This window comes from Pseudonaja textilis, chromosome 13 (assembly GCF_049901715.1).
Source record: "Pseudonaja textilis isolate UNSWEBS1 chromosome 13, rPseTex1.2, whole genome shotgun sequence".
Classification (NCBI taxonomy): domain Eukaryota; kingdom Metazoa; phylum Chordata; class Lepidosauria; order Squamata; family Elapidae; genus Pseudonaja; species Pseudonaja textilis.
In genome coordinates, this window is record NC_142002.1 from 4,041,853 (window position 1) to 4,065,186 (window position 23,334).

A 23,334-nucleotide genomic window follows, 5' to 3' on the forward strand; every position below is an offset into this window, starting at 1 on the left:
ATCTCTCCATTGTATTAGTACTATATTATTATTATTATTATTATTATTATTATTATTATTATTATTATTATTATTATTGGTGTTGTTGTTAATCTTCTTCTGGGAGAAAGGAAAGGGAGAATCTGCACGTTCTCTCTCTTTCACGCTCTCCCTTGTATGAATATATAACACCTGATGCATTAAATGAGGCAGTTTTACAACTGGGCTGAGATGCTAACTGATTACAACCGCCTTATCAAAAGGGCCAAAGGATTTATAACTCGGCCTGGGCACGAGCACGATGACAGACAACCGGGAGGAGGAGGAGGAGGAGGAGGAGGAGGAGGAGGAGGAGGAGGAGGAGGAGGAGGAGGAGGAGGAGGAGGAGGAGGAGGAGAAGAAGAAGAAGAAGAAGAAGAAGAAGAAGAAGAAGAAGAAGAAGAAGAAGAAGAAGAAGAAGAAGAAAGAAGAGAAAGAAAGAAAGAAAGAAAGAAAGAAAGAAAGAAAGAAAGAAAGAAAGAAAGAAAGAAAGAAAGAAAGAAAGAAAGAAATCTGGTTTGTATTAAGGGGAGATCTAAAGAGGGGACGGAAGAGGCGAAGTTCCCAGGCCTGCCTGCCTGTCTTTTCCGGCCCTGGCTAAATTATCGACTTGGGGCAGGCACGCCAGCGTTTGTCACCTCCTTAAGCAGAAAGTTATTTACAATCGGGGATGCGAGCTGTTTATTCAAGAGGCCTGGCCTCCTCTCGCTGGCCGCTCGATCTCTTCCACTCGCATTCTTCCTTTTTTGGGGGAAACGGGAAAGGAAGGGCACCCCCTAACTTGCTCTCTTCTTCCCCTACACACACACACACACACACACACACACACACACACACACACAGAGAGACCTTCCGCTAAGGGTCTCGCCCTCTCCAGCGAGCCTGCCCCGCTTTAAAAAAATAAAATAAAATCCCATTTATTTACCTCTAAATAAATCTCTCCCGCCGACGCCAAACCCGTCCAGGCGGATCCCCCTCGCCCTACAGTTCCCCTAGAATAACTCTAAGGTAAAAGGTGTTTCACGCACGATTTTTCTCCCCTATACCCCCTCCCCCCCAAGAAAACGATCGACTCGAAAAACTCTTATATTTGCAGAGGAGAAAATATTTTTTGGGGGGGGTGGGGAGGAGCGGTCACAGACAGAAGAAGAAAAATATCTGGTCTGTGAGGGTTTTTTTGTTTGTTGTTTTTGTTGTTGTTGTTTTTTTGCAAAGGACCAGGTATTAAAATCCTTTCTCTACCTTTCTCTGGGCATCTGCACTGTGAGAAGTTTAATAGACCTGGATGGGTTGGAGCGGTGGGAGGACGGAAAAGAAGAAGGGAAAATTAGAATTGTCTGGTTTAAATGAAGGGGGAAGAGGGAAGGGCTGGTCCCACTGCCCAGTTTCAGGTAATCTTGTGCGGGGGTGGGGTGAGGGGGGTGGGGAAAGAAACAGCCCAAGACCTGAGGAAGTAGGGTAAGTTGACCCAAAATCTCACCGCCGAAAATAAAGAGGCCACCAACTTAGAAAAAGAGACGCTAAATTCATCCTAGGAAGCCAAGATACAATGCAAACGGAGCCTTGAGGATGGGTGGCTGGAGGGAGGGAGGGGGGGAGGGAGGGGGAAGAGGGGAGAGAGGCGAGCCTCTGAAGAGAGAGAGGACACAGGTCTCGCACCCTTCTAATGAGCATCTCTCGTTCAGAGACGGGGATATCATCACCCAACCACACACCCCCACACACCCCGGCCTTCGTGTCCTCGGCGTTGGCAATTTTCTTTTCAAAGATCGCCGCTCTGATCCTTGCCTTGAGCCAAAACGCCCTTTCTTTGCAAGGCGGGCGGGGGTCCTGACCCTTTTCCTGCGCCCCCCTTCTTTTTTTTTTTTAAAAAAAGCCACCCAAAGCCCAGGGTCCAGGGTGCAGCTTCCGGCCGCCCCTTCCTTTTAAGACGTCCTCCCATCGAAAGGTACAACAAAAATATTCCAAAAAAATAAAAAATAAAATAAAAAAAAGCGCGCTCGCACCAACCCTGCAGCAACCCGAAAAGAGAAGACGCTAAATATCTGGGGAGGAGGCGGGAATCGGGAGGGAGGGAAGGAAGGAAGGAAGGAAGGAAAGAAGGAAAGAAAGGCACATTTCCTTCCAATTTTTTATCAGCCAGAGGCTTCCCTCTTTCATGCCGGGTGCCGGTAGTAAGAAAGCCAAGACTCGGGAGAGTGGGGGGGGGGAAGGGGGCTCGGTTCGATCAAAACGCCGTAAATCAGCCTGCTTTCACCCCCCCCCCCCCCAGCACCCCGCATTCAGCGGCGCAAAGAAGGCCTCTCTCGGAATTTCTTTCCGGGACCCGAAAATAACAGAAGGGATATAAAGGCGTTTAAGTGGCAAGGCAAAGAGCGAGAGGGCATCTCTAAAGAGCAACCTACCTCATCCTCCTCCCCCCCCCCCCCGTGCCCCCGCGTCCCGTGTCCCTGGGATGGGGTGGCTGGTGGCTTGGGCTATTCACGCCCTCCCAAATTGGGGAAGGCAGGCTCTCTCGCAGCGGAGTCCTCCAAAGGGTTGGGGTGGTGGGTGGGGGGAGAGAAGGAACGCCCCCAGCCTCTTTTTTCCCCCACCTTCGCCTTCGCTTGCTCCCAGGCCTCGCTCGCCCATCTCCAACTGGCCTGGCTGGCCTGGGCTCTAAAGTTGGCTAGCCAACGGCTTGCAGCTCCCAGCTTGGGGAGATGGAAAGAGAGAGAGAGAGAGAGAGAGAGAGAGAGAGAGAGAGAGAGAGAGAGAGAGAGAGAGAGAGACACACACACACACACACACACACACACACACACCTGCACCCCGGGCCTCCTTTTGGCGAGGATGGGGGAGGCAGGCGAACGCCAAGATCAGCGGCTCTCTCTCTCTCTCTCTGCCGCCGGCTTTCTCGGCAGACCTGCGGGCTCTTTCTGTGCAAGGCCCTTGGGGGACGGGAGACGCCATGTTGGGGGCAGGGTTTTTTTTTCCTTTTTCTTTTTTCTTTTCACATGACGGGGGTGTTCGCGCCGCTCCTCTTTCCACTCCCGGGACTCCCACAAGCCCGGCTCCTGAAAGGATGCCCCGAGCGCTCGACCCCACCAGCGAGGTCAAGTTGCCCGAAGACGCCTTTGAAACTCCTAAGCGCCGGGCCCGCAAGGTGGGAGGTGTGTGTGTGTGCGTGTGTGGAGAGGGGGAGTGCTTGGGCAAGAGGCTTTCCCCCTTCCCCTGACCTTTCTGCTTTAGCGGGAGGGGATACTGAGCTCGCCCGGATGGGGGCAAAGGGAAAGGGATCCGAATGTGGGGGCGTAGGGAGGAAGAACAAGTGCGAAATGAGGGGTGGGTTTTTTCCCCCCTGATCTCTGTTATGGAGGAAGAGGAAGAGGAAGAGGAAGAGGAAGAAGAAGAAGAAGAAGAAGAAGAAGAAGAAGAAGAAGAAGAAGAAGAAGAAGAAGAAGAAGAAGAAGAAGAGAGGGAGGAGGAGGAGGAGGAGGAGGAGAGGAGGAGGGAGAGAGAGGAGGAGGAGAAAAGGAAGAAGAAGAAGAAGAAGAAGAAGAAGAAGAAGAAGAAGAAGAAGAAGAAGAAGAAGAAGAAGAAGAAGAAGAAGAAGAAGAAGAAGAAGAAGAAGAGGTGCTTCAAAGCTTCTTGCTTAAATCTGTTTCTATCTTTTGCAACTTCCTCCCTCCCTCTAAAAGTGTAGAATTGTTGCCTTCATTCCCCCTTTCATGTAAAACATAAAAGTTCAAAGGAACTGTGAGGGAATGGGTGCGGGTGGGAGAGAAAAAGTGTGGTCCTTATTTGCCAGCCTTTCAAAAAAGCCTTCCTCAATTTCAATCCCTTACCCCAACCCTTTAGGCATCCCTACCCAACACTCCATCAGTTCAGGTCAGTTTGGGGGAGTGGCGGACGCTGGGGAGGGGAATCTGCCTTTTGCCCCAAATCCCAGCAAGCGAAGAAAAACTTTCCTTACACTGCCCTCAACCGCCCTTTCTCCAGAGTGGGTCAAAAACCAAGGTGGATCCACCGTTAGAAGCTCCTGATTGGCAGGGGAGATGGCAGAAGAGATGTTCTAATTGGAGAAGAGATTTTTTACACCCTTGCCAAGGCCTTCCTCCCTTGCCTCTTTCAGCCCAACAACTCGTTTTTTAAAACCTAGAGCGAGGAGAAGATGGCAAGAGAGTTTACAACCTCCAAGGCCTCCAACGTTTGAAGACAAGGGAAGGGTCGAAAGAGAAGACCTAGTAGATTTTCTCCTTTCTTAAGTTAGAGGAAGGCCAAGAAAACTTTGGGTGAGGGGGGGGAGAGAAAATAAAAGCCGGCATCAGTTCACTGAGGGGGTGCAACAAAGCCCAGCTCCTGAAAATGATGCTAAACACGAGCTCTTTTAACCAAATACCACCAAAGTAGCCAACAATCTTTCTCCAACGTTTTTTTTAATGGTGGGGTGGGAAGAGAGAGAATCTTAGAAAGGAATCTGAATTCACCAGCTGCCCCCTTCAGAAGCAGGCACAAAGAAATGCCATCCACCACAACAATATGAAAAAGAAAAAGAAAAAAAGAAAAATAGCTCTTAATAGCAGCGCTCTTAAAGAACATCGGATCAGGAGGGAAGGAAAGGATCCGTGGTTGATATTAGAACAACTAGAGGCCTAACCAAGCAGAAAATTTGCCAGGCTGGTTCAAAAGGCCACAGGGCTATATAAGGAGAGCCTGCCTTTTGGAAACGCACCCCATTAAGTCCAATGCTCCCACTGGAGGTGAAGAGGTGCCCTAAAGTATTCTGTTTTGCAGACCCTTCTAGGCGGATTTTTAACACTGTATACCTTTCTCTCTTCCTTACCAAAAAAAAAGGGAGAGGGAGAAAAAAAAAAGAAAGAAATTGAACCTATACAAATATTCTATCCATTGGAAAAACAATTTCACACCTTAAAATGACCACAAGCAGCTCAAGACCTCCGATCTGATTATACACTTCACACCCATCCTAATATTGTGATCTTTCTCAATTAAATAATAAATCGTAATCTAGAGTGACATTTCCTACTTTTACACTGAAGGGGGAGAAGTAACTTTTCTTCTTCTTCTTCTTCTCCCTACTCATTCTGTGAAATTAAATTATTTGTGATTACAGAAGGGGGGGAGGAGGGGGGGAGAGAGAGGCTAAACCTGCTCCAGGTAACATTTTGGAAATTTAATGTTTTTGTTTTGTTTTGTAGAAAAAATATCAGAGCTGAACCTCCCTGCCTTCCCAGCCATCAGCAATATTTCCTTCCATTCTGCAAATTAAAACAGAACTGCAATATCCAAGCTCCCTTTTAACGCCATTTTTGACCATATCTAAGTAATCCAACCTATATAAAGAGAAGGAAAAACAGTGGCACACACAAATCACCCCTTCAGGCTTATTTCCCCACCAAGACAGTTAGGAGAGTCGTACAAATGGTCAGATATCAAATAATATTTTAATTTCTGAATACTTTCATTTTTTTTTCCTTGGAATATAACACACAAAGACTGGACCAAACAGTTTTCAGTTATTATAACTTTTACAGTATACAGAAATGTTGCACTTAAAAAAAAAACCTTCAGTTTTTTTTCTTTAAAACACAAAAAACTGTAAACTCTAAAGTACTGAATCAACCACATTATCTATAAGTGCCAACAGTAGTGTTATTTTTTTTGTCATGCTGAATTCAATGGGGTTTTTTTTCTTTTTCTTTAAAAAAAGGGAAAATATCAACAAGTATTATAATACAAAGAGCTTGCAAATATACAAACAGATAGAGGAACTCGGACAACTAGGCGGAACCCAATTTCATTCAAATTACAAAAAAGTTAACTTTGTGATGAGTCTCTCTGTGATTTTCTGTGTACATATATGTATGCATGTTTTTTTTTTTTTTTACCAAAACCATCTTGTGTCTTGGACACAATCTGCCTTCAAAAAAATACCCAATTCCTTTCCAAAATCCATATTTTGCCATATATGCATTTATGTGTTTTTGTGTGTATATATGTGTGTGCATTGTATTTACATAACACACACACACACACACACACACATATACATATATACATACATCTCCCCTCAGACGGGGTACAGGCAGGTTGATCGTGGTTCACTTTAATAATAATAATAAAAAAGCTATAATTATAGTAGTAGTAGCTTGAAGCTAAATTTTTGGCTGACCGGATTTAAGTGCGCTTCCATCTTTCTAGAATTATTTTGGGGTGTGGGGGGTGTCTTTATTCCCAATTTTATGTTCTTCTCAGAAACCTTTCCAAGACAGTTTTAATTCTTTCAGAACATATACTTTTTAAAGGATACACAGTTCTTTAAAAAAAAAAAGAAAAGAAAAATGAAACCAAGATTATATCAAAATTATTATAGAACCACAGAATAAACTGGTTTGGAACCAGGATTTCTTTTAAAAAAAACCCAAAACAAAATCCTATAGGTACACAGACAATGTTGGACAAATCAATAATTTGGAGAGAGAGAGAGAGAGAGAGAGAGAGAGGATGAGAGGGGGGCAATAGAGGAGAGACAGAAACAGAGAGAGAAATAGACAGGAAGAAAGAGGAATTTTCCCCATTATGTTAATTTTCTACAGGTTTGCTTGTTTTTAAAAAAATGCACTTTTAGTGAGAGGTTGCATTTCGAAGTTTTAACACCCCCTCGAAAGAAAGAAAGAAAGAAAGAAAGAAAGAAAGAAAGAAAGAAAGAAAGAAAGAAAGAAAGAAAGGTTTTTTTTCAAGCGAAAGAGAGAAAAAGAGAGAAATAGTAACTTGTGAAAGACAAGGGAATTTTAATGCATTGTGTAAAAAGTCCATTGAACAAGTCTCTCTTTTGTTAAAAAAAAATCCATAGTCCATTCAAATTATTCTCCTCTCTTCTTTTAGATGTGACATCCTTGCTTAACCGAAAGGACGTTTACACAACCGCCAGACCCAAATGTCACTCGCGATTCCTCTGTTCCAATTTTTTTTCCATTGTGTGTGTGTGTGTGTGTGTTTTGTTTTGCTTTTGTCCAATTCTCTGATTTGTGGAATTATTATTTTTTTCCTCCTCCTCTCTCCAACATATTTTTTTTCTCTCCCCTTTTTCTCTTATTGGATGGCCATATACGGCCAGTTAAAACTGCTTCCAGACAGTAGCATATCTCTGATAAGGGTTTCTATGGGGGTTTTACCTACCAAACGGACGAAAAACAATTGCTCTATGACCGAGGAGGAGACGGTGCGAAGAGAGGGGAGGCGTAACAACAGTTTCCCAAAACGGGTGGGCTGGTTTGGATACTGGCTCCTGACGTATTCTTCCAAGGCGCACTGAGACTTCTCCTGTAAACTTTCAACGTGCGCTACGTCGGATAGACCACACGCATCTAGAAGAAAGGGGGGGGGGGGTTTCAAAGGAAAAAAAAAGGGGGAGGAACCATCATCAGTGTTAAATAAGACACGGTTTGCTTGTACAAATGGACACACAGACCCATCCTTGCCACCAATTGCAAGCGTGGTTGAATTCACTGCGACGACTTGCTATCCTAACCCAAAAGCCCCTGTGCAAAATGGGTAGGCCTTGCACCCCGATTAGAAAGAGGTTTAGCCCCCCTCACAAAAAAAAGGCCTTAAGATTATTATTTTTTTTCCCTCTGGATTTGGGTTCCGGCTCAGCTCAGCCCCACCAGGGTCTCTTGCACGCCCGCTCCGGTGGGCTTTCCCTTCTCGACCCTCGCAAACCCTCCCTTGCACGCACAATCCAGCGCCCCAAATCCAGCCTTTTGCACACTTTCCCTCCTGCACCTGCGGTGAAGCGACTCTTAAGGGTCAACGAAACATCGAAACATCGCGGGACTTTCTCCCGAGGAAACCTGTTTTTGAAGCTACCGAGGAGCTTTCTTTGGTGTTTAAAGTCTGTCTATCTGTCGTTCTCTCTCTCTCTCTCTCTCTGTGTGTGTGTGTGTGTGTGCTTGATTGAGGAAGTCAGCACGCTAAGCACGTGCTGAAGCCCCCTCCTGCAAGGGCGCCGAGGTTTCTAAATCTTAATTGCCCCCTCCCTTCCTTAAATTCTTGGAGAAGGGCGGGAATCTGTCGTCCTCTTCCCCCCCCACCCCAACCTGCACGGATTTTAAATTAATTTATTTATTTTTGGCATGGTGTTGGGAAAAGGGAAGATCGTGTGTGCCCCACCAAAAAAAAAAAAACATATTGGGAAAAATAAATGATGCAGAACCTAACAGACAGAACACGAGAGCGTTTTAAAGAAGGTAGGTTCAGAAATTAGCTCTGCTCAGCTCCAGAGAATTGAGTGGAAAGAAAGAAAGAAAGAAAGAAAGAAAGAAAGAAAGAAAGAAAGAAAGAAAGAAAGAAAGAAAGAAAGAAAGAAAGAAAGAAAGAAAGAAAGAAAGAAAGAAAGAAAGAAGCGATTTCCCCTAAAAGAGATACCGCAGTTTCTCCTCCAGTCTTTGAAAGTGATTTAAGTGGTCCTTTAAAACTGATCTTGTCAGTTTAGCTTATTCAAGGGCAGCCAAGCAGAATCTGATCTCTCTCTTCATTAGAGCTCTTTTCTCCCTCTTCCCCTCTGCTGGGTTTAACACTCACATACACAAACACACTCACCACATATAATATATAAAAATAAAATAAATAACGGTTCCACATTTGACAAGCTAAAATACAATGAAAGCCCCCTTTTAATCAAAAGCTGCCTTGACTCTGGTTGTGACCTTAGCTGGCTGGGTAAAGTACCAACACATGCATATTTTGAAAAACATTTAGAAACCCTGTCCAGGATCTATAGAAAAGGCCCAGGAAGAAGAAGAAGAAAGGACAGACAGACAGACAGACAGACAGAACAAGAAAATCAGACGACTCTTTGCTGGCTTTCCAATACATGCCAGGCCCTGCGGTATATATATTAGGGCGGCTGAATTGGTCAGTCCTGCATCCTTTCCGCCCCCCTCCTCATTTTATAACTCCACAAAATCAGATAACAGAAGTTTTATCTACCTTGCAAAGGCAATTTACATACAGATCCCTATTTTGCAAACAGTCATAAATCTTGTGCTTTAAGGGCAAACCGTGCCTTGAAGTGTTTTCCCGGAAAGGGGAACAATATTAATAGCACTAATTGCAATCATAATCATAAATGCGGGAGATAAGGAGAAGGAGAAAGGAAGAGTTTGAAGGGAAGGCCCTAAGAATTCTTCCTCTTTTAAAAGACACTGAGGTACAGAGAGAGAGAGAGAGAGAAAAACTCTACAAACATACCATCTCACGCACACTCACACTTCTTTCTAGAATTGTTTCTGACAACCAGCCACGTTTGGAACTCAAGCCGATTTGGGTGGGGAACAAAGATTTGAAGGGGGGGGGGGGAAATGCAATTATGGAAAGCAATAATATATAAAAGGAAGTTCAGGTCATGACCTAAATTTTGGACAAAGTCCAGGAAGGCACTTGGTTTCCCCAGATCTCCCTTAACACAACAAAAAAACCTGAATTGTGAGACTTTATTTTCTCATATAAACTGCACTTAGCTAGGCCAGTTTCCTGATATTTCTATATATATATATATATATATATGCATTTCCACAAGCCTTGCCTGCATGTATATGGAGTGAACGGTTTTCCCAGGGTTCTTTACTAGGTAGGAAAGAAGACATTTTAAGATATGACTTCAACTGCTTTCTCTGGGCTATCAGGCAAACGTTGGAGACTTGATCTCATGAATTATTATTATTATTATTATATTACTCCGTGTAGTATAAAAGACAGACATGATTTGAAATATTTCACCTCCAGAGTTAGCCCCAGATGTTTTACTCAACCAGATTGAACCGTGGCTTATTAGATTTCATCATACCTTCCATTGTTGTTTTATAACTGTAGCACTATTTTTATACAGGAGAAAGTTGACACAGAAATATATTCTCTCCCTAGTTAGAATTCCCGCCCCTCCATGCCTGATGGTTCAAATGGCCTATTTTCTGCTTTTATGACTTGCTAAAATGGACAGAAGAAGAAAGATCCTTGAATGCTGCCATTTCTGAATTACAGTGGCCTTATATTATATACTGCAGTTACTGAGGGGGGGAAAAAAATACGTTTAGGACGGTTTGATTCAGAGCTCTGGTTTGGGGGGCAACACTTTAAATATGTGTGGCGCACACATTACATTTTAACTTATCGTGTTTTCTAAATTAAGGACAAAACCTGTCTCATTGTTTAGACACGGTTAGTAGGCCAATAGTTGTTATAGTGTAAGATTATCTGCTCTAACCACGTCTAGGATCCAATCAGGTTTGTTTATTGATGATGGCGGTGGTGGTTATTATTATTATTATATTATTAAGCTGAGCGGTCTGTCTCCTGGCTTGGCGAACTTAATTTTTCTTTTTATTGAAGCAAAGTTTGTTCATCGTCTCCCCTGCTTTTTTTTTTTTTCATTTGGCTGACCATTGTCATTTAGCACCTTCCCGTCTTGCAATGGTCTCAAAATATGAATCTGGGCTGTTCTTGTTCTCTGGACACAAAAGCCCATCTCTCTGAGCTTAGTGGGACAACTCTACAGATAACTCCAGCACACACACACACACACACACAGCGATTCAGAGGGGATCCATTAAAATAAAACAGGGCCCTTTGGTCTAGACCCCCAGGTCCCTACAATTTTTATCCAATCTCCTACTACATAGTTTCTTGATTTCTTTTCCTTTTTAAAAAAAAAAAAACACCACGAAAAGTCTTTTCTAATGAAAAGAACTTTCCAAACTTTAACCTTAGGCCTGCACAGCTGACACAGATATAAGAAGGAGACAGCCTCCCCCCTCAAACCACAGCTCTAATCCCCTGTCTCTGTCTCCCACCCCCCACCCCAAAAGCCAACCAACCCACAACAAAACGCCCCAGAGAGCTCTGTCCTCCCCCACCCCTGGCCTTTCCCATTTCTCTTAGGAAAATCGAGAAGAAAGGAAAGAGGGAAAGGGAGAGGCAGGCTCCTTTCCGAGGCCCGAATCCCGCTGCCCACCAGCACTGGGGAAGGCAAGAGGCAACCAACCGCCCCCAGCCCCCAGCCCCCAGCAGAGGCCGCCCCCTACCTGAGGTGAAGAGGACAATCGCCTTCAAGCAGCTGTATTCCGCCGAGTCCACGTGTAGGGCTTTGAGTTTCTCCACCTGCTCCTGGAAAATGCGTATGTGGTCCATAAAGGCGACCACGCGGTCGGCGGACATGGGCGACGCGTGGAGGCCGGCGGCGGCCAAGAGCGGGGCGACGTGGAGAGGCATGGCGCACTGGGCAGCGTTGAGGACAAACAACTCGCTCCAGGTGAGCCTCAGCAGAGCCACCTGGTCGGTGATCTGGAGGTCGGGGAAGAAAGGAATGTTCCGAGCCCATTCCACCGCGCTGAAAAGCATCCGGGCGGCCAACTCACAAATGTTCTCGATGCCCATGATGTTGTTCGGCTGCATGCACTGGCTGCCGAAGCGAGAGGTCGGGTAAGGCTCTGCGCGCAGCAAGAGGGAAATATATCCGGAGAGGTACGAATGACAGTTCAGGGGGTCCCCGTTGGTTAAGGCGAACTGGCCGTGGGTCGGCTGTGTAGGTGGCATTCTGCCCCTCTGGACGGCTGCCGTGAATAAAAAGAAACTACAGCAATTAATACCTGCATTGCTAAGGAAGGCTGAGGGGAGGAGGAGGAGGAGGAGGAGGAGGTGGTGGTGGTGCTGGTGCTATCCGAACTACAGCTGGCTGGCTTTCTGGGGAGGTGGGGGGGGGAGCAGGAGGGAGATGGAGGGGAGAAGGAAATCCGAGGGACCCGGGAAGGAAGGTCAAGACACAAAAACCGCTTTCTGCACCGACTGGAAGTACATGTTTATTTGTGTGAGAGCTGGGTTGCGGGGGGCCACACAGATCTGGACGTGGAAGGGAGACTAAGAATGTTTAGGGTTTCATCCCGGGTGTGTGTGTGTGCAATGCTAAGAGGGCGACCCCCCCCCCTCCTCATCCAAGCAGAAGCTGTTTGGAAACGCCTGGGCGTGAAATTGTCCCACGTTTTCAACCAGCCTGCCTGCTGAAACCTTCTCGGCCTTGTCCTTCCTAGAAGCCCTTTCCTTGCACACACACACACACATATACACACGTTAAAATAATCATAAAAACAAAAAGCAAAAAGCAAAGGGGAAAAATATCCGCCAGGCCAAGACATAAAGAAAGAAAGAGAAGGGGGGAGAAACAGGCCTGAGGGGGAGAAGGGAAAAAAAAAGCAGCAAGCAGGCCAGCAAAATAAATACACAATGCCGGCGGGCTAAGGGGGAAAATGTAGGTCCTCCGGACCCTATTGTTATATTTTCTCCGCTGCTCCCAGCCGTGGGGGGCGAGAGGAAGCGGAGGGGGCTTCTGGAAAACTCTTCTGCAGAAAGTGGGCCTTTGGTTTTGTTCATAAATTTACATGGTGGTGACAAGAGGAGAGAGAGAGAGAGAAAGAGAAAGAGAGAAAATGAAAGAAGCCGAGATTCGCGGCAAAGAAAGCCGAATTAAGGCAGGGCTAAGCGGGGTGCGTGTGTGCGCGTTTGCCTGCAGCCTGACCCCTCACGTTTCCCAAAGCCGGCGAGACCCCCTCGAAGTGGGAAAGCTGCTTTCAACAGCCCACCCCCCACCCTACCCCCAAAAAACCCCATTCAACCCGGGGCGGCTGAAAGAGTGGAAGAGGCGCGCTACGCCATTAACAAGAAGCCGTGCCTCGCCTTTCGCTCGCCGAGCTTTTCCGCCGCGGCGCTCCATCTTGCGGAGAGAGAGAAAGAGAGAAAAAAAAAAGGAGAACAAAAATACAAAATAAAAATAATTTTTTTTAAAAAAAATCCCCGCTCGCTGCTTCGACTCCCTTTAAACGGCTTTCCACGCTTCCGAGATCGGCTTCGCGTCGTCCTCACCGCCCCCGCCTCCCCTCAAACCCCGGATCCTCGCCGCCTGAGCTTCCCAACGCCTCCCCTCCGCCGCTCCCCAGTCACACGTTACACAAAACGAGCTACCTCTTAAAAGCAGGGAAACGGGGAACGTTTTTTATTGCCATCTCCCCAAGGCCGAAAGGACCTCGTGGAAGAAAAAAAAGCACCAGCCTTCTCCGGAACCGAGCAAAACCCAAGTAGAACCTGCCGGAAATTTCCGAACGGAAGCCCCGGTCGATCGATCGATCGATCGATCGACCCGGGATTTATTTATGGGTTCTGGTTATTTACAGAGCAGGAACCGAAAGGAAGAAGGCTGATGCGGAGGAGGGAGGGAAGGAGGAAGGGAGGCGAGAGAGAACAAGGGGAAGAAGTTTACGTAGCTAAGATTGCTTTCATTCCCGGGATCTATCCCAGCTACGGGAGACACCCCAATCCCCCCCCCCCCCCCACGCGAGCCATTTCGAGGAGGATGGAAAGCGGGAAGAGAGCGCGAAGAGAGAAAAGTTGTTTGCCTCGGGGGTCGGGGAGTCTTCAGGAAAGCCATTTTAGCCCTTCCAACCTCCCACCCGGAGCCCAAGAAACTCCAAGCGGGTTTCTCTCCCCTCGCCTCATTTCCTCCCATTTCAGGAGAACAAACCCAGACCAGGGGCTTATATTTAAAAAAAAAAAAAAAAGAAAGGAAGGAAAGGAAAAGTGCTAAAAGCCCCTCGACTTCGTGCGCCAAAACAAAACAGACTTTAAAATAATAATAATAATAATATGAATAAGAACAAGAACAGCCACCACCAAGTTCTCCAGACCTCCCTCCGCGGGCTGGATTTCAGGTTTGAGAGGGGACCCTGGCATCCCCGGAGGGGCTGTTATTATCCCCGCCTCGACTGTGCCCCCCCCCCTCCCACGCCGACGGATGAGAAATGGAAAACAAATGAAATTCCAATACCTTCCCGTCTCATGCCAACCTTCAGGCATTTCTTGAGGCGACAATATTGGCATTGGTTGCGGTGATGTTGGTCAATGGGGCAGTTCCGGTTGGCGCGGCACGTGTAGCTCAGGTTCCTCCGGACGCTCCGCTTGAAGAAACTCTTGCAGCCTTCGCACGTAAATTGCCCGTAGTGTTTGCCGCTAGATTTGTCCCCGCACACCACGCATTCGATGTGCTGCTGTTGCTGTTGCTTCTCGCCTTGGTTCTGCTGGCTGCCCGGGTTGGTTTGAGCTGGTGTGCTCGGGGGCCCTCCTTGGACGGGCGTCTGTGGGGTATGGGGGGCGCCGGTAGGAACTCCCGGCACCGGGGGAGCTTGCGGAGGCTGCGTTCCTTGCGGGCCGGTCACATCGTCCTGCGGGTCTCGCCAGGTGGCCACTACCATTGCCATATCTAAGGGACACCGTGGCCAAATCGCGCGGCCCCCCGTCGCTTGCTTGTGGCCGCCGGATCCGCTTTTCCGGCCGGTTGCGCCTGTCCTTGGGTAGCCGAAGCGAGCTGTGGCGGTCTAAAGAGAGAGGGAGGGGGGGTGGTGGTTTTCCGCTTTTATTTGTAGTCTATTTGCTCTCCCCCCTCCAGCCTTTTTCTCTCGCAGGTCACGCTGGCAAAGTTAATTCTGGTTTTCTTGGTTTGGAAGTTGCTCCGGAGGAGAAGGGAGCGCGTTGTAAACGGCGACGGTGGCGGTTTTCTTTTAATTTTTTTCCCGTCTCTCTCTCTCTCTCTCTCTCGCTCTCTGGTTGGGTTTCTTCCCCCACTCTCCTTTTGCCGGTCCTTTCGTTCAGTTTAATTTAACGCTTTGGGTGGAAAGGGTGCTGGTGGTGAGGGGGGGTGGAGAGAGAGATGGTAGAAAAGATCGCACGGCTCTTCTCCCCCCAGTTACGATGGCAAAATAGTAAATAAATGCGGGAAGCAGACACGCACGCACGCACGCAGCAGGCAGGCAGCCGAAAGTGGGGTTGAGAAAGGGGGAACGCGGACGAATGGACGGGAGGAGAAAGGAAAAAGGAAAAAAAAAATCAGGCGAGGAGGAGGAAGGCGCGAGGCGATTGTCTTAGCAAAAGGGGAAGAAAAGTTAAAAAAATAATACAAAAGAGGACGGCTGGGGGAAGAGAGAGAGAGAGAGAGAGAGAGAGCGAGCGGTTCCCTTCAAAGATCTCTCCCTCCCTCTCTCTCTCTGAAGCCGACCCGAGTTGCAAGAACAGAGGCGGGGGTCTGGGGGCCAGATCCAACGAAGCCCGCAGTCAGCCATTCAGAAAAGCCATGGAAAGCAAGCAAGCCAGGCGGAAGCCCGCAGCAGCTCGCAGGAGGCGCAGGCGAGCCCAGAGAGAAATCCCACGCTCGGCACGCCGGCCCGCGGACCCGGCCTGGCTCCTGCTCCTGGCGGGGTTTCGATCAGATGCCCCGCTCGGAGTTTGGCGAAGCTGTAGAAACATCAACCGGGGAAGAGGAGGAGGAGGAGAAGAGGAGGAGGAGGAGGAGGAGGAGGAGGAGGAGGAGGGAGACGGGGCGGGCGGGCGGGGGGTTGAAAGGAACCAAACAAAAACCACACGCGCGCGCTCCCACTCACACACGCACTCTCCACGCGCTCACGCACCCGCGCGCGCGCTCTCTCTCTCACACACACACGGCCACACGCGCACCCCCTTCTTCCTCCCTCCCTTCCCCAAAATCGGAAGTCTCTCCCGGCTTCTCCTGCGCTCGGCTTGGCTCCTCTTTGGCCGTCGGCTGCTTCCCTTCTTCTTCTTCTCTTCTTTTCTTTCTCCTCCTCCTCCTTTCTCCTCCTCGGCTGCGGCTACTCCGGCTCTCGTTCCCTTTTCCTCCTCCTCCTCCTTCTCTTCCTCCTCCTCCTTCTCTTTCTCCTCCTCCTCCTCCTCCTCCTCTTTTCCCTGCTGCTGCCGCCGCCGCGGCCGCCGCTGCTGTCGTCGTCGCCGCCGCCGCCGCCGCTTGCCCGCGCCTTATGCTACTCCCGTTTCTTTCGCAAGTGGGTCTCTTTAGCAAATCTGCTTCCTCGCACAACACATGGGGCGATAAGGGGAGGAGGAGGAGGAGGAGGAGGAGAGGGAAGGGGGGAGGGCGGGCGGGCGGGAGGCGGCGGGACTGGAGGAGGAGAGAGGATCGGGGGAGGGAGGGAGGGAGGGAGAGCGAGCCAGCCAGCCAGCCAGCCGGCGAGGGGGGCAACCGGCGTGAACTCTCTCCAGGCTTAAGAAAGCCCCCAGCCGGAGAGAGCGATAAAAGGGCGGCTGGAGGAAGAGGCGAGGAGGCTGGACGCGGGTGCTGAGGCCTGGGGGGAGGCGCCCCAGAGAGGAGGAGCGGGGCGGGTGGGGGGAGAAAGAAAAGAGACAGGGGGTTTAATAATAAATAGCAAGGGCAATATGTATATATCTCTATCTCTCTATGCACCGGGGCTTGGCATGCATGTGAAAGTAGGGATCGCTGGCGGGGTGGAAGTGGCGTTGGGGGAGGGCGGGGGGGCGGAGAGAAAGAGAACAGGAAGACAAGAGATTTCAGGAGAGGCGATTGCAAAGGCGGGAGGGGAGAAAGAGAGAGAGAGAGAGAGAGAGAGAGAGAGAGGAGGGGCGATGCACAGACACCCTGAGCAATACTAGCGATGGGGACGATTAAAAATAATACTACCAATACTAATAAAAGATAGAGGGGAGGGGGAGGGAGAAAAGAACAAAAAGAAAGAAAGAAAAAGAGGGGGAAAAAAAGAGGAGGGGGCAGGCGAGAATCCCAGGGATGCAATATGCGGGAGAGGAGGAAGAAGGGAGGAGGAGGAGGAGGAGGAGAGGCGGGCGGGGGGGGGGAATTAAAGGAGTGAATGCGATTTATAGGAGACCGGCTGGGGCGAGCGGCGGAGCCTTTTCTCCGCGCTCAGCTCACCCAGCTCTCTATATAGTGAACTTTGACACCGCGGCTGCAACTTAGCACACGTTGCCATGGCGACCGCTCGCCTTATAAGGCAAGAGGCTGCCTTTGACTGGTCAAAAGCTCGCGGACCTCCCCTCGGCCCTCATTGGTCAGTGTAGCCTTGTGCGGGGCTGGGGAATGGCTTGGAAGCTCGGCAAAGTCCGCGCGGTCCTAAGGCGAGTCCGGTTCGACTCCATCCCTTGACGCGCGCGCGCGCGCACGCACACACACACACACACACACTCTCTCTCCCCTCTCCCCCCCCTCCCCCGCCGTTTTGCCATCCATCGCTCTGAACCGTCTTCCGTCTGTCTGACTTTTAAAGTTTTATTTTATTTTAATTTTTTCCCCTTCCCTTTCCTCCTCTCTGCATCCTTTCTATTCCTTCTTCCCAATTCTTTTGAGAGGGGATTTTTTTTTGGGGGGGGGGGACGACTCGGAAACAACAGTAGGATGATGAGAATACATCATCATCATCATCATAAGTAGTATGAATAGCAGTAGTATCACAGTATAGTAACAGTGTACTCAGTGATCCCTCTTGTATGGCCGGGGATTCTTTTTGGGTAGACCTGAACTTGGTTTTGAAGCTGGGATTCTACACGAGGGGCGTTAGGCAAATTTGCAACCCTCTTTGGGAAGAGAAGTCCTTCCCTCAGGGGTTGCGTTCCCTTACCTCTGAAAGGCGGACCTGTTTGCAGGAGAGTCCCCCTGGGCTTTATGGAGCACTGTTCTTGAGGCTGAACCGGTTGGAGGGGGAAAAAAAAATCCCATTTGGGCTACAGTGGGAATTCGAGATATCTGGGCGAAAGATTTGAATCAACGCTTTGAGCAACTAAGATCAGCTTCAGCGTTGAAGTACCCATTAGGATCCATCGCGGATTCACGTTCTACAGGTACAGAGAGTGAACTTGTAGCTACCTGACACCTCAACAGGATAATGATAATAATAATAATAATGCAACCAACCATCGTGATAATAACACGGCCCGACCTCTTTAGAAGTCGAAACGCTTAGAGTCTCTTTAATATTCTCACGCTGATCTTGCGGTTTGCCCAGACTTTAAAAAGTCTAACTTGATCTCCCCGTCTGAGCCCAGCGGTTAAAGCTGGATTTCCAAGCTGAATATTTACAAAACCCCACATCTCTAAGGTTAAACCTCTGCTTTCTTTAACTCTGGGGCAGAAAGGGTCTTCCCTAAAAGGTAGAGAGAGACCCAGCCTAGTTTTCTTCTGCAGAAAAACTCTTGCAACCTGGCTGGAGGCTCAACGCAGAGAGAATCGGAGAGAGGAGATGGTGACCAACTTTAGAACAGTGACCTTAAACTTCACAGTTCCCTTGAGATCCCCGACATTCTTCTCTGCCCCACCGGTGATGATGATGGTGATAATAATAATTGTCTCCCATTTGGATGACTTTTGCTCCACGTTTCACACATACACGAGAACGCCTTAGTAACAAGACGCGTGCACCACTTCAGGCTGCTGCTATGTCACCCAAAAGGTTCATACCCAGATGGTTGTCTTGGGACAAGGCAAGGAGAACAGAAGGGGAAAAAAAAATAAGACCAAGCAGGATTTTATTCCCAAGAAAACACACTAAAAACCACGGAAGGGGGAAATTTCAGAGGTCCGTCCCTGCCTCCTGTTCAGACGATTCCAGTTCTTCCTCTCAACCAAGTCGCCTTTATTTAGTTCACCACAAAATAAAATAAAATAAAAACCACACCAAAAGGAAACATCCCAACATTATGAGGGATCTCCAGAACAACCCAATTAGATTTAAAAAACAAACAAACATTATAGTCTGAGCTGAAGGCAAGCAATGGAAATCCAGACCTAAGAAGGGCTGGATAGAGGTTGCCAATATCGGCAAAGAAATCCATTTTCCCCGAGAAGGCAAACCAACCAATAACTAAATAAAAAGTCTCAAAATTGGACGGGAAAAGAGAATAGACACCCGTACAAATTATGCAATGCGGCTTATATGGATGCGGGTGGATGTGGTGGATATCTAGACACGCGTAGAGCAATCTGTACGAACATATTCCTATGTGTATGTGTGTGTGTGCTGAATATACCACATATATAGGTGTATTTAGAGAAACGGGGTTAAGTTAAGACACATTGGAAGGCAGCAACAACATCTCAAGAGTTCGGGGTCCCGCAAGGACATTCCTCATTTGCCCCGTTGCAATCTTAGACCTTCATTTCCGCTCTTCATAATACACTTATTTTTTGAAGTGAGTGGGGAGAGGACAGCAAGGAAGGAAGGCTGCTATTAAAAGCTCGCAGGTGTGTGGAGAAAAGTCAGGAAAAATGGAAATATGAGCCCGTGCTCGCTTCTGGCCCAGTTGGAAACTCCGCCATTCCTGACCCTTCCTCTGGTCAATTTCGAGGTGAAGGTGAAAAGCCCCCTCTGTCCTCAGGATGGGGCCCGTTCGAAGATCTCTCTCTCTCTCTCTCTCTCCCTCCCCTCTCTCTTTCTCTGTTTTCTCTTTCTTTCTATTCCTCTCTCTCTCTCTCTCTTCTTTGCTAGAATAACACGAGAATATATATATATATATATATCCCTTACACACACCTCTCTCTTTCTCCCCAGTGCAAAATCGTCGAGCCGTCGGGTGGCCACGACCTAACGCCTTGGCCCCCTTTCCCGTCCACTCAGCACTAAGAAACACACCCGCTTCCATGCGTATGCAGGCTGAGTTCACACAACAAGTTTAAAGCAGGTCACAGAGAGATTAGCGGCTGGGGGAGAAGCGAGGCTAGCTTGGGTTAACCTTGTTTGTGGAGGTTGTGGAGGGGGGAGTCGCGCACGGCCGGGCCGAACCCAGACCGCTGGGTTAGGGAATACCCAGGGCCCATTCCTCCAGCGGGTTAACTTCAGTCACCAGGTGAACCTGTTGCCGGTTGAATTCGGCCAGAGAAAAGCCGCAGGAATCGAGCTGGCTCTCTCGCAACCTCCGCGGGGGAAGGGTCTCGATTTCTCTTGCGCGACTTCTCGCAGGCAGGGTCGGCCCGAAGAAGCCAGCAGGGGGGAAATGAACAGCAAACCGGAGAGCCGGAGGTCGTTTTCCCCAGCACAAAGGCGATCCGAGAGAGAGAGAGAGACACAGAGAGAGAGACAGAGAGAGACACACACCGAGAGAGAGAGAGAGAGACTTGCGAGGAGAAAGGCGGAGACGGCGGCGGCGGCTTTGTCCCGCGCGGAGTTTTTCTGGACCCACGCGAAAGAGACACGCATTTGCCACGGGAAGGGGACGCGCGGAGAAAAAGGGAGCTGCCAAGCAGATCCAGTGGCGGAGCGCCGATCCGCTTTCCCTTCTCTTCCAAAGCGCTGTCGGCGTTGCAGGCGGCCGGGGCGGGCCAGGATGTTGGCCGGCGGCGGGAATACCTGGCGGGGACGTCTGTGTGTGTCTCTGTGTGTGTGTGTTCAGGGTTAGTCGCAGGTAGCCCGCGTCGCGCGCGAAAGGAGACCCGTCCCAGCGCGCAGAAGAAGTCAGGGATAACTCAGCTAGCTGGGATCGTCGTGGGCCGGCTGAACGCGGATCCTCCGGGGCCGTCCATTGCAAGGAAGGAGGCTACATTTCGTGGTCGGGGACCCCCACTCCCACCCCTCAGCTTTTACGTTTCTCCCCGAGGATGTGTTCTAGAAGGCGGCGCAGTAACTAACTTTGGGTGGTGGCGACAGACGGCGAACGCCAGCAGTTGGAGTAAAGGAGAAGTATGTTCACCTGCCCGTTTGAAAAACTGGGGTTCGGGGCCGGAGAAATGGAAACAAAACTCGAGCAAATGGGGAGAGACGGGAGGAAGGAAGAGAGCCGGCCCAAACCAAAGCATGGCCAGAAAAAAAGAAAAGTTGAGAACGGGGAAAAATCTCTCTTTTGTTCGGGGCCTTTTCTCCCTTCTTTCCATCCCCTGCCGGCCTGTACGTGGGTGGCAATTCGGAGCGGTCCCTTCTTTCCCGGCGGATCTTTTGGGTCGCTCTGGCTGAAAGAGGGAGCTGCTTTCCTCCTTGCCCGTTCTGACCGTTTCCCTTCCCCTCCCATCTCCACCCGAAAGACCCTGGAAAGGGACGAAAGTGGCCCACGCTGCGTGGCTCTCACCTTTCAAGCCAAGGACATTTTTTAACCGTTGGGCTAGTGGCAATTTGGGGGACGGGGAAAAAACACCCCCCCCCCGCGCGCGCCTCTCCCGAAGACTGCCAAACCGGGACCCTTTGGAAAAATGTACAGTGCGAAATTAGAACATATGCTAGCAGAGAGCGAGAGAGGGGCTGCGAGAGAGAAAGGGCGGCCAGAGAAGGGTGGGGGGATGGAGAAAGAGAGAGAAGGGGAGAGGGAGGGAGAGAAAAAGAAAGATGGGGGGAGAGAGACAGCGAGATGGAGAGAGAGAGAGAAGGGGAGACACACACACAGAGAGAAGGGAGAGAGAGAGAGAGAGAGAGAAAGAGAGAGAAGGAGAGAGAGAGAAAGAGAAAGAGGGGGAGAGAGTTAGATGGGGGATGGGGGGAGAAGAGAAAAGAGGGAAAGAGAAAGGATAGAAACGGGGTGGCGGGCGGGGGCGCTGAGAAGCTGGCGGAGACACCAGAAGTACAGTATGCGCCTGCCCCCTAGCGAAAGTCTATCCCTGGCATAAAAATCCCCCCTCAACTTTCAAAAGAAATGAGCGGGTCTTAAAGTGAGGAGGATACTTGTTGGGGGTTGGGAAAGGCGGGGGGTTGCACGCCGAGCTAACTAGGCGGACGGGGGGCAGGGTGAGGGGAGCAGAGGAGCCGCGGCCAAACGCCTAGAGTTTTTAACCATCTCTCGGGGTTTCTCTGCTCCCTAGCCCCCGTCCCTGTCCCCCTGTCCCCCCACCCCAGGGGCCGTTGAATTTATCCAGACAGGTTGCTTTGACCTCCGGACTCCGATCGAGGTTTCTTTCACAGCTTCCGTGGGGAAAAAAAAGCCTTTCTTTTAAAGGGAGGGGCGAGGGGCGAGAAGGGATGAGTTCGGGGATATCCCCCTTTTTTTTCCCTTTACAGGCAGAAGGCGAGGACGAGTGTGTGTTTCTGGCTGCGGGGCACGAGCGTCTCTTTTCGAAGCCGTATTTTTGTTTTTTTCTTTTAAAGTGACACCGGCGCGACGATATTTTTAATTCCTCCCCCCCCCACCCCCACACCCCACGCGCCCGAGTTCCACGCAGAGCACGCATACGCGCGCCCAACACACACACGCGCGCGCGCATAAACACACACACACAGAGACACACGCACGCACGCACACCCAGAGAGTTGGAATGGGCCAAACAAAACTTTGCGCCCGAATCTTGGACCCGAGCGCGGAATCCCGCTGGCGACGGTGAGTACCCCTATTTATTGATAATATCGGACACCGTAAGCGTGGAGGGAGGGAGGGAGGAATCGGCTGGGGTTTGGGGAGCAATTTGTTGGGGTGGGGGGGTGGAGAAATAAATAAAATCAAAGCTGTTCCTGCAAGAAAGGAAAACAGCAACAGCAACAATCCCGGGCTCGGCCGGGGTAAACTGCACGTGAGGAGAAGGAATTCTTGCCTTCGGATTCCCTCCATCATTCTCCACCCCCCCCTCCGCTCCAGGCTCCCCCCTTCGCCAAATCTTTGGCACAAACCCCACGTTGTCAGTCTCCCCAGTTGTTGCCTTGGATTAGCTGCTCTCGCACTTTTGGCGGCGGGGTTCGGGGAGCGGGGAAGTGGGGGCGCCGCCGTGAAAGTGTCTTTTAAGAAGCGGGTGGGCTCATCGCCGCCTCCCGCGGCGGCCCGTAAAGGAGCAGCCTTCCCACGAACAGCAGCCTCGTTCACCGACTTCTTTTCCTCGGGGTAACGTCCGGAGCAGCAGAAGCCCGGCCAGCTCGCCCTAGTCCCGCGCGTAACCTTCGGCAGGGAGTCCCGCAGCTCTGCTCTCTGCTCCGCTCCGGGGTGGGTGGGTGGGGGGGGGGGCGTTGACTTAGGAAGGCAAAACCCGGGGGGGGGGTGAGGGATAGTAACTCAGGGACGCCCTTAGCAAGGCAGTAAGCTTCAGAGGGTAACACCAAAAGCTCAACACAATCACACCTCCTCCTCCATAATAATAATAAACCATAATAATAATAATAATATAGAAAAAGGTAGAGAAAGAAGCATTTCCGCGCCCCCAAAAAAAACGCGTCGCAAGGAAGAGGATTTGAGAGAGAGAGAGAGAGAGAGAGAGAGAGAGAGAGAGAGAGAGAGAGAAAGAGAGAGAGAGAGAGATTTAAAACGAGAATTAAACATACCCAAAGTATATTTGCTTTGTTCAAGATCCCAAATCGCTTGCATCTTCTTCTTTAGTTGGGCAGCGGTTGGCAAAAATCGCTTTTAATTGTTATTATTATGATTATTGTTTTGCCCCTCCCTCCCTTAGGCTGTGAAGACGTATCTTCTTGGTGTTTATCTAAGCGGTTGTGCAAACTGTGTTTTTTTTATTAAAGAGAGGGGAGGTGGAGAGAGAGAGAG

The 23,334-nt window shown here is 49.6% G+C and overlaps 1 protein-coding gene and 1 pseudogene across 2 annotated transcripts in view; one reads left to right on the forward strand and one right to left on the reverse strand.

Moving 5' to 3' along the window:
* Positions 1-5,446: 5,446 nt before the first annotated feature.
* NR2F2 (nuclear receptor subfamily 2 group F member 2) lies at positions 5,447-15,493 on the reverse strand. Its single transcript, XM_026709336.2, has 3 exons — positions 13,892-15,493; positions 11,103-11,630; positions 5,447-7,388 (listed from the first exon to the last, which is right to left on the reverse strand). The coding sequence occupies exons 1-3, from the start codon at positions 14,319-14,321 to the stop codon at positions 7,114-7,116; spliced, it is 1,233 nt and encodes a 410-aa protein (XP_026565121.1). The 5' UTR covers positions 14,322-15,493; the 3' UTR covers positions 5,447-7,113.
* Positions 15,191-23,334, forward strand: part of LOC113442057 (uncharacterized) — a 36,535-nt pseudogene continuing 28,391 nt past the window's right edge. Inside the window, exon 1 of the transcript XR_015745144.1 lies at positions 15,191-15,911. The product of XR_015745144.1 is annotated as an uncharacterized LOC113442057 (transcript). The remainder of the gene's footprint in view (positions 15,912-23,334) is intronic.

What these genes read in the sequence shown, in the direction of transcription:
- NR2F2 (XM_026709336.2), bottom strand. Translation starts at nt 14,321, where the DNA reads ATGGCAATGGTAGTGGCCACCTGGCGAGACCCGCAGGACGATGTGACC. An exon ending in GGTTGGCATGAGACGGGAAG is followed by an intron (nt 11,631 to 13,891) that starts GTATTGGAATTT and finishes TATTCACGGCAG; the next exon opens with CCGTCCAGAGGGGCAGAATG. An exon ending in GATTGTCCTCTTCACCTCAG is followed by an intron (nt 7,389 to 11,102) that starts GTAGGGGGCGGC and finishes CCTTTCTTCTAG; the next exon opens with ATGCGTGTGGTCTATCCGAC.